The sequence below is a fragment of the Protopterus annectens genome, chromosome 9.part0 (assembly GCF_019279795.1).
Source record: "Protopterus annectens isolate FY-2018-M chromosome 9.part0, PAN1.0, whole genome shotgun sequence".
Classification (NCBI taxonomy): Eukaryota; Metazoa; Chordata; order Ceratodontiformes; family Protopteridae; genus Protopterus; species Protopterus annectens.
Genome location: NC_056743.1, coordinates 865713459 through 865724356, shown reverse-complemented (window position 1 = coordinate 865724356; position 10898 = coordinate 865713459). Strand labels below are relative to the sequence as shown.

The window sequence follows — 10898 nt, the reverse complement described above, 5'->3', positions numbered from 1 at the left end:
TGGGTTAAAGTATCAAAAGCAATGCTCCTAATTTATAGTTCAGTGCACATCCAGAAAGGACTGGGGCTGAGGGTGGAGGTGGGGGATGGACAGAGAGATGGGGTGGGGGATGGACAGAGAGATGCACTTCACATTATAGCACCTTGAATCTCATTGGCTTGTTAGGTGATTGAGAAACACTGTTAAATGGCTGAGAGTTCAGGGACTAGAGCTCAAGCTGTTAATAAAAGGCCTGTCCCTTTCTACAATACATTTTAACACTGTTTGTTACCAGACAAGGATGGGAAATGAGAAGAGATTAAAACCTGTACATCAGTTGATTTAAAAGCAAATAGTCTGGACAGGAGAAGTCAGTAAAGTTGGCAGCACTTGGATATGAAAATAGAACTTGATGCAACAAACCTGTAGTAACAGTTTTGTAGACTGAAAAAAGACATTCTTGGCATCTTAAGAAATATGAAAGAAATGACCCTATATGAGTAAAATGCATCAGCCCATCTTTTTCAGCAGCACATGAGGGTATGAATATGTGTACATTATTTACCTTTGGGAAGAGCATGCATGCGTAATTATCTAGCACTTATTCTGCCTGGAAATTCATTGAGGAATTTGTTCACTTTCTTGGATTTTTGTTTTTAATTTTCTGAGAAGATTTACAAATGTCATTTAGACGCAAAAGGTTCCTCTACTGTGTTGCTGGAATTCTGTGTCTGGTAAGTGGTCTGAGTATCACAGTAGCAGTTAGTGCTAATCTGTGGATCCATGCCAGAGCACTGTGTGTCACTGGGGCCAAACTCGTCAATGCTTCAGGGGAAGAACTGGAGAAATTCCTAGCAGACATTCGGTATGGACTTTTCCATGGAGAGAAGGTCAGGCAGTGTGGATTAGGAGGAAGACCTGTGCATTTTTCCTGTGAGTATGAAGTGGTTTCATGTTCTGTTTTTGTGCTGTGCTTAACAATACATCATCCTGCTTCACTATAGCTGCAGGAGTGCCGACCTTTAACATGGATACTTCTATATTATTTTGGGTAGCATCATTCCATTGTAAGTAATACTGAACAAAACAACATGTTCAATTGTCCTGGTAATATGACATTTTGTTTAGCCTTTTGGCAGCAGGTAAGAACTTCAGGTAAGTGTAAATGTATACTAGAGCATTAACTAATTTAGCAACAAAGTAAAAAAAAATACTTCTTGGTTTGGGAGTAATTATGAAAAGTTTAAAATGGGCTATATCAGGCATATACACAATCAATAAAAATAACTAGGCTGAGTTCATGTTAAAACAAGTGAAATAGAACTGCTATGAGTAAGCAAAAAAAAAAAAAAAAAAAACTCAAAATATGTCAACTGTGTATTACCCTTTGAATCTGAAAAGCAGCAAAGTGAAAATGCCTGTTTAAACATTTTTGTAGGCTAATTCTAGGTACATCCTTCAGTGCACGAACATATTTTTAGTTTTCTCATGCAATTGGGGGACAGCTGATGCTCCAAAATGCTCAGAGATGTGCGTGTGCGCATGTGTGCGTGTGCGCATGTGTGTGCGTGTGTGTGTGTGTGTGTGTGTGTGTGTGTGTGTGTGTGTGTGTCTGTGTGTGTGTGTCTGTGTGTGTGTGTGTGTGTGTGTGTGTGTGTCTGTCTGTATGTGTCTGTGTGTGTCTGTATGTGTCTGTATGTGTCTGTGTGTGTCTGTGTGTGTGTGTGTGTCTGTGTGTGTGTCTGTGTGTGTGTCTGTGTGTGTCTGTGTGTGTGTCTGTATGTGTCTGTGTGTGTGTCTGTGTGTGTGTCTGTGTGTGTGTGTGTGTGTGTGTGTGTGTGTGTCTGTGTGTGTCTGTGTGTGTCTGTGTGTGTCTGTGTGTGTCTGTGTGTGTCTGTGTGTGTGTGCATACAATGGAATGGCATCCTGACCAGAGTTAGTTCTCTGCCTTCTACTCACTGACTGCCAGTTTATGTTTTAGCTCTACATAAACTCTATAGGCAGAGGATGAGTGAATATATGCACTGAAAGAAATAATGATTCAGTACGTGGCATTTCTCAAGTCTATTAATCATATTTAAAAAAAATGAAACCATAAATGAAATACTTGTATCTCTGTACAAGAAAGCATTTTCCCATTGCACAAAACAGACAATTTTGTAGAACATTTGACATTTAGAATATAGAGTGATGTTTGATATGTTCAGGTTCCTTGTCCCTTGCCTGATTAATAGTAGTGTGCTGTGCTTGAATGTATTATATTCATAGGTTCAAAGGTAGGTACTAGGCTATCGGCCCTAGGGCCCATACAAGCCTAGCCAAAAAATGTACCCTGGCTTTCGCCACCCAAGAAAATTATTTTCCTGTGCCTCTGTTGAGCAGAGCCACAGAAGTGATCCCTGGGGTGAATTTCCCATTTCCCATCCAATCATCAAGATTTTTCTTGAAGAGTGCTAATGAGGATCTCTGTTTGACATAGACAGGTAGTCTGATCCAGAGTATGGGAAGTCTCTGGGACAGGAATCTATCCCTCCAGCATATTCTGTTTATTGTGGTGACAAGGTTTAGGTCCCTAGAGCATGTAGCTCGGAGGGATTGGGATTTCTTTAAGTGGAGCATGTCCAACAGCTCTGGGTTTGACATAGCTTTGTATGTTAGGCAGAGATCGCCCCTGAGTAGGCGATATGCGATGGAGTAAAGCTGTAGTTTTTTAAGACGGTCTGCATAGGGCATCTGTTTGAGGCCAGTAATCCTCTTTGTGAGGTATTTCTGTGGTCTTTCCAGTTGTTGTAGATGTCTTGTGAGGTACATACCAAAAGGGGCGTTGTACTCTATAATGGGTCTAATGAGTGATGAGTAGAGGGGAACAATGACCTTTTTTTTTCTGGATGAGAATCCTTTTGTGATAAGATGAGCCACGTAGAAGGATTTCCTGACCACTGTGGCAATGTGATTATGAAAGGAGAGACTACTGTCCACCTGTGTCCCAAGGTCTCATCACATTTTCGGCATTAAGTAGACTACCAGCTATGTGGTAGTTTTTACCAAAGGGGATGACAATACACTTTTGGCATTGAGCTTCAGGCCATGGCTTTGACACCAGGTATCTGTCTCAGTGAGGCCCTTTTGTAGTTTGTCCACATCGTTAGGAGTTTTGATTATGGCTCCTAGTTTGCAGTCATCTGCAAACTTTGTTAGCCAAAGATTTTCTGTGTTGGCCTGCACTTCAGAGAAGTAGATAGCAAACCGGAGAGGACCCAGGACTGAACCCTGTGGTACTCCACTTGTCACTGGTCTGATATCGGATTTGGAATCCGCTACTTTCACAGTGTGGGTTCTGTCCATGAGCCAGTTGGCAACCCATCTTGTGACATAGGGATTTATACCTAGTTTAGTGAGCTTATCTATAATTCCAGAGTGGGGGATGGTGTCAAAAGCCTTGGCGAGATCTAGATAAGCTGTGTGAACCATTTTACCCTCATCTATGACTTTGGTGACTGCTTCAAAGAAGTCAATCAGGTTTAGGAGACATGATCTGCCTTTTACAAATCCAAATTGGGTAGGGTCCAGAGTTTGGAGATTACCAATGCCTTTGTTTATGAGTTCTACGATGATACATTCCATGGCCTTGCAGACCAGGCTCGTCAGGCTAATGGGGCGGTAATTCCCGGGGCCCGTCGTGGCTTCCCCTTTGTGGAGTGGGATAGCCGTTGTGGTGCGCCATTCAGTGGGTACAAAGCCTGAGGTGTGGCTATGATTGAACATGGTACTTAAGTAGGGTGCCAGTTCATTCTGTAGTTCGTGTAGAACGCAGCCTGGGATTTTGTCAGGTCCCATGGATGCTGTGTTCTTGGCTTTGGAGAGTGTGTTTTTTTACCTATGCAGCCGTGATTATAGGAGCTTTGCATTCTTCCGGTATAGAGATGGGCCCTCTTGGGGGTGAGGGGGGGGTAAAGTTAGCACTGAACCTATCTGCTAGGATGTTGGCAATATCATTTGGTTCTGTATATTTAGTGCCATTGTGCTGTAACTCAGAGCAGATCTGAGTGTTCCCATTTAGATTCTTGACATAGCTATAGAATGTTTTGTGGTTGTCTTTAGAGTCAGTGGCAATTTTGTTTTCGTAACTAGCTTTGAAGGATTTTATGAGGGATCTCAGCTTCTTACTGAGGTTGGCTAGGGAGTTCCTCCAGTCATGGGATTTTACTCTTTTTTGCAACAGTTTCTTTCTTCTGTTGTAGAGTTTGTTTATGGCAGAGGACCACCAGATTGGCTTCCTTTTTTTGGAGGATAACATCTTGGTTCTATTAGGGATAGCATGATCCATGCACTCGTGTAAGTGCTTATAAAGTGCATTTGTGTAGGATTCGGCAGTCATACCTCTATTGTCCGTCTGCATGGGTGTCATGAAGTTTGCCACTTCTGTCTTAAGAAGTGTGAAGTTGGCTTTGGAGAAGTTTTTTACGATGGTTTCCCTAATTGGGGGTGGGGGTGGGATGTAGATGTCTAGGCTGATTAGCTTGTGGTCGGATCTGACCAACGAGGAATTGACCTCTGGTGTGGAACACTGGTTTCCCATGTTGGTAATGACCAGGTCTAAGATATTGCTGCCCCTGGTGGGGGTGTGAATAAGTTGATCCAAGGCGTTGGAATTTATGAATTCTAGAAAACGTTGAGCAAAAGAGTTGGTACATGAGTAGTTTTCCCAGTTAATAGTGGGGTAGTTGAAATCAATCCATAATAAGTACAAATATGACACTGTCATTGTCCATGTTGGTGTGAATGACCTGAGATGTACCTCCCTGGACTACATGAAAAGAGACATGGAGGAGCTCTCTGATCTTGTATCCCAGGCAGTTATGACTCTAACCCTGAGTAGCATCCTGCCATCACCCAGAATGATACCACAGTACAAGGACAAAATGATTGACTTCAACTATTGGCTAAGCTTCTGGTGTCATTCTAAGGGGATCCAGTATTTGTCTGCCTGGGACGACATGATCGACAGTCCACGATGCTTTGCCAGAGATGGCCTGCACCTGTCGCCCTTAGAATTCCGGATACTGGCTAAGGCTCTTGCCACCCCTATAGTGCCTTATTTAGGCAAGGTTCAAATGACAAATTCACCACCGTAACAGGTACAAGCAAGCAAAATCTGAGGGTAATGCTACTCAATGCTAGAAGTCTAAACCTCAAAATGCACTCACTCGAGGGGTGTTTGTACCCTAATACTTTCCAGTGTATCAAGAAATGAGGAGTGTGAATCCTGGGGCATGGTGGGGGCTCTGTAGCAAGCTACAATTTGGATTGCGGTCTTGCCCAGAGTTAGTTGCACTTGATAATCTCGGATGCATTATGCTGTGCAACTAGCCTGGAGGTGTGGATATCCTTAAAAGACCACTACGGGCAAATGATGAAGAAAACATATATTTTTTATCTTGCCATGATTTACTACACCTCCCAAAGCTGCCTTCAGCAAAATAAGTACTCATTCCTAATTTTATTTTGTTTTTACTCTTGTCTGCCCTCATGGGGGCAGACATGGTGATTCCTTTGGAAAGCTAAATCTGTCCTATAATGCAGACTGTGAGGACAAATAGCCCTACCATTTGTTATCAGACTAGACTTCCATTCACTTACAATGGAACTCCTGAAAAAATTTACTGCCAAGTTTGAGAGTCTGCAGCTCATGTGTCATTGACTGGTATGCGCTGAGTTTTACAAGTGTTGTTCCTACTGATGTACTACACATTCACTGAAAGAAACTTGCAAAAGTGTCAACAAATTACTGAGATAAAAAAGACTTTTCACAAGGAGCAGTTTTGCAAGTTTCAGTTCCTGGCTAGGTTACTCCCCTATCTCCCCTCCTTCAGTGGGCTACAGTCTCACATTTCCAGCTTTGCTAGATTCAACTATTTAGTCAGCTTTGCTTGACAATAGAAATAAAAAAACAGCCTGGTGTGCCACTAAAACTGTTCCCTTGTATGTCTCTTCACTTCTGAATAGCAATTCCCAAGAATAAAAAAAAAAGCAAACTCATCAGTCCAGAGTTTAGGCTAGTCTATCCATTTTTTAAAATGTGCACAGTAAAATATTCAACTTGTAATGCATTTTGGCTGCTGACATGGTTATCTTTACATAGTTATTCTCTTATAGTATAACCTGAACTTATGGTATTTAATGATAAATTTTACAACAATTCTCAGTTTCTTAACAATGACCTCCCAAGCCTCTGATGTGACCTAGTACTTTCTTACTATTGCTTTATGTAGTTTGTCTTAGTTGTATATTTGTAGGGTGTTTCTCATCCTCTCAGCAACAGACTGCTGGAGAAGCATATACTTGTATAGAAAGAGTACCAGCAGCTGTAGCAGTGATACCACACTCCAAAACAATGCACTGAAACATAGTACTGACAAACACAAGGGAATGTATATGTCTGAATCAAGCAGTGATGAAATTGCTAGGGACTTTACTGAGCAAAATTTTACTCTTTATTTCTCCATTTCATAATGCATAACATTCGCACTACACTTACAAAGGCACATCTCCACCTTCCACAAACCCAGCAACCCACACCCACACAACTGCTACGGTTTCTCCCTTCAGTTATTGCAAGCCAAGAACAACACTATTTAATAAGGATACCTACCAGACAAGTCTGCATAGTGCACTTGGTCTACCTGCATCATCGCAGCCCCCCCCCCCCCCAGCAACTGCAACATTGCCAGATAAAACCACTGCTATGGTCCGGTTTCCCCCTACCATTATTGCAAGCCATGAATAACACTTTTTTAATAAGGATACCTACCAGACAAGTCTGCATAGCACACTTTGTCTACCTGCATCATCGCAGCTTGGGTTCCCCCCTCCCCCAGCAACTGCAACATTGCCAGATAAAACCACTGCTATGGTCTGGTTTCTCTCTACAGTTGTTGCAAGCCAAGAATAACACTTTTTAATAAGGATACCTACCAGACAAGTCTGCATAGCACACTTTGTCTACTTGCATCATCGCAGCTTGGGTTCCCCCCTCCCCCAGCAACTGCAACATTGCCAGATAAAACCACTGCTATGGTCCGGTTTCTCTCTACAGTTGTTGCAAGCCAAGAATAACACTTTTTAATAAGGATACCTACCAGACAAGTCTGCATAGGTGGCTGGATATTTACAGTTCTTGTTATTAGCAGATGTGGTCCTTAACAGTTATGTTTTAAACATTGTGACTGGCTATTTAAATTTCCAGCACATTTGTTACTTTTACTAATTATTTTTTAAACATTGTTTTGGCCGGCATGCACACCTGCAAGGCCCCCCCAGGCAACTATAGCTTTGTCTATTGCCACTGGGTGTCATAACTTAACAATATACTTGCTGTATCTTGTCCCAAATAGATCTGCCTCCACACTGAATACTTATAAAGTAAGGCAAGTACCATTTACTTGGTGTATTTTGTCCCCCAGATAGATTTACCTTCCTTTGTATTACTTGCACACCAAGGCCTTAAAGTAGTGTTTCTGCAACTAACTGCTTACACTCCTAATTTCCTGTTTTGATCTCTTCCTTGCTTACACTTACATTACAGCTCCAAGGCTTCCACTTTTTATGCTGATTACTTTCCTTTGCAGTCTTTTGTGAGGGGGCGAGACAGATCTCTACCGGCTTTTTCTGATTATACCTTCCCCTATTTTGAATCTCCCTCGTCTAACTTCCTCCTCCCCCATGCACATTAACTAGTCTATATTAGTGGGTCTTCTTGAGCGGCGCCCTTTTGAAAGTTATCTTTTGTCCTGCTTGTGGTGAGGAAGCTTCCCCAGACCTTTTTCAGTGTGACTGCATCAGTATAAGTAAATTTAACTAGTACAATACAGCCAAACAGACACATTTGGTGTAAACAGAAACAAGTGGAATGATACATTTGGTGTACAAAGAAAAGAAACAAGTAAGCCCATTGATATAATTCGAGTTAGTGTTAGCCTCGCTGCGCTCGGGCTCACTCTGCTCCCCTCACTGCTTCCTGTTCCCACCTGCCCCCACTAGTGCTACATTTCAACTGAACTTAGCCACGCCCATCATGCTAACCACCAATCACTGAATCTGCCCCACCCCTGTACCCATTTCCTTCTCTTCCACTATTCCACATCCTGTAAAGCACAGTCTTCCATCTAACTACCTTACAATCACAAACACCTCTCATCATCCACCACTCCCACCCCATTCCAAGCAGATCTCTCACGCATGACAAAACCATGCCCAAACTACCCAAACCCACATACATACACCTCTTACTATTGCTCCTAGGTGTACCCACACTCCCACTTATAACTTCTATCACCAACCACCAAAAACAACTTAATTTTATCCATGTACCAAGAAAAGCTACTTCCACTGACATTACAACACACCCTTTTACTCAACTAGTCCCACATCACTACCAAACCTTCTTTATTCACCACTATGGACACAGATCACAGCCATCACACTACCAGTCTCAGACAACCATAAAGAACTTTAAGACCCTAAGCAAACTACTCAATCTCTGTTTTTACCTCAGAACCTAACTCATTAGCTGAGGTGATATACACCCAAACCCAGGCCCTGAAAATCTAGGAGCCCCAACCCTCAACCTGAATGATACCCTACTCCACCGAGACAAATCCATGCTCCTCATTTTAAATTTAAATGTTAGGTATACTAAAAGTCCACGACCTTCATGCACTACTCTCCTTTTATCAACCTGAGATAGTCATGCTAACAGAGACTTGGCTTAAACCAGGCAACCACAACAATGAAATCACTCCACCAGGTTACAATATAATTTGTAGTGATAGAATAGGTAAAGAAAAAGGGGGAGGGTGTTGCTGTAGTGTATAAATCTCACATCATCCTTGAGAAAGTAGGCATAACAGCCCTAGACCTCATAAAGTTGAACACACTCTAACAAAACTAAAACTTAATGATAATAAACGCATCAACATCATAGGGTGCTACATCCCTCCAGGCAACAATAATCCCCATTACAGAAAAACTCCTAGAATGGCTATTTAACTCCCTCCCCCATGAAAGCATAGTATTAGGAGACCTTAATACTGACTGGCAAAACTGTTCCATTCATAAGCCACTCTCCCATATTAACCTACATGGCCTAACCCAACTCATCACTTCCCCCCACAAGAACAGACAAGAGAACTAAACATCAATCCACTCTAGATTGGATACTCTTATCCCACCCATCACTGATATAATGATATATGTTGTAGTTATGTCAGTGGAAGTAGTTTTTCTTGGTATATGGATAAAATTAAGTTGTTGGTGGTGGTTGGTGATAGAAGTTAGCAGTGGGAGTGTGGATACACCTAGGAGCAATATTAAGAGGTGTATGTATGTGGGTTTGGGTAGTTTGGGCATGGTTTGGTTGGGTTTGGTCATGAGTGAGAGATCTGCTTGGGATGGGGTGGGTGTGGTGGATGATGAGAGGTGTTTGTGATTGTAAGGTAGTTAGATGGAAGACTGTGCTTTACAGGATGTGGAATAGTGGAAGAGAAGGAAATGGGTACAGGGTGGGGCAGATTCAGTGATTGGTGGTTAGCATGATGCGTGGCTACGTTCAGTTGAAATGTAGCACTAGTGGGGCGGTGAGAATAGGAAGCAGGGAGGGCGGAGTGAACCCAAGCAGCGGGCTAACACTAACTCCAATTATATCAATGGGCTTACTTGTTTCTTTTCTTTGTACACCAAATGTATCGTTCCACTTGTTTCTGTTTACACCAAATGCGCCTGTTTGGCTGTATTGTACTAGTTAAATTTACTTATATTGATGCAGTCACACTGAAAAAGGTCTGGGGAAGCTTCCTCACCACAAGCAGGCCAAAAGATAACTTTCAAAAGGGCGCCGCTCAAGGAGACCCACTAATATAGACTAGTTAATGTGCATGGGGGAGGAGGAAGTTAGAGGAGGGAGATACAAAATGGGGGAAGGTATAACCAGAAAAAGCTGGTAGAGATCTGGCCCACCCCCTCACAGAAAACTGCAAAGAAAAGTAATCCACATAAGAAGTGGAAGCCTTGGAGCTGTAATGTAAGTGTAAGCAAGGAAGAGGTCGAAGCAGGAAATTAGGAGTGTAAGCAGTTAGTTGCAGAAACACTACTTTAAGGCCTTGGTGTGCAAGTAATACAAAGGAAGGTAAATCTATCTGGGGACAAAATACACCAAGTAAATGGTACTTGCCTTACTACAAGTATTCAGTGTGGAGGCAGATCTATTTGGGACAAGATACAGCAAGTATATTGTTAAGTTATGCCACCCAGTGGCAACAGACAAAGCTATAGTTGCCTGGAGGGGGGCTTGCAGGTGTGCATGCCGGCCAAGACAATGTTTAAAAAATAACTAGTAAAAGTAACAAATGTGCTGTAAAAGGAAATGTAAATAACCAGTCACAATGGTTAAAACATAACTGTTTAAGGACCACATCTGCTAATAACAAGAACTGTAAATATCCAGTCACCTATGCAGAATTGTCTGGTAGGTATCCTTATTAAAAAGTGATGTTCTTCCTGGTTCACTGTTACAGTCATTACTGTAGGGTTCTTCCTGCTGGCAGCAGCCCTAGATCGGCCAAAGTCGGGTCCAACGTCGGCTAAAGTCGCTCCTGCCCTGACGTCAGTGCGCCAGGGGTATAAAGACCTCAGCCAATGCCATTTTCCCCAGTCTTTCTTGCCGTGCGGTGCCCGTTGCAAAGCAGTTCGCAAGTGCAGGTCGGCCGACTCCTGTTTGTTTTTGGTGGCTTTTGAATTGAAGACTTCTTTTGAGCTAAGTACCCCATTGGGGAAACCTGTTTCTTGCTCCAGTCCGATGTCAGAAAAAGTTAATAACTGTATTTCTTGTGGGAAGAAAATACCTCATAAGGATTTTCACTCTT

The 10898-nt window shown here is 42.4% G+C and overlaps 1 protein-coding gene across 1 annotated transcript in view; it reads left to right on the top strand.

Annotated features, from left to right (window-relative positions):
- Positions 1–232: 232 nt before the first annotated feature.
- The window catches only part of LOC122811619 (clarin-1-like), a 94246-nt gene continuing 83580 nt past the window's right edge, over positions 233–10898 (top strand). The window contains exon 1 of the mRNA XM_044083588.1: positions 233–912. Within this exon, the coding sequence (XP_043939523.1) occupies positions 660–912 (253 nt within the window). The 5' untranslated portion in view covers positions 233–659. The remainder of the gene's footprint in view (positions 913–10898) is intronic.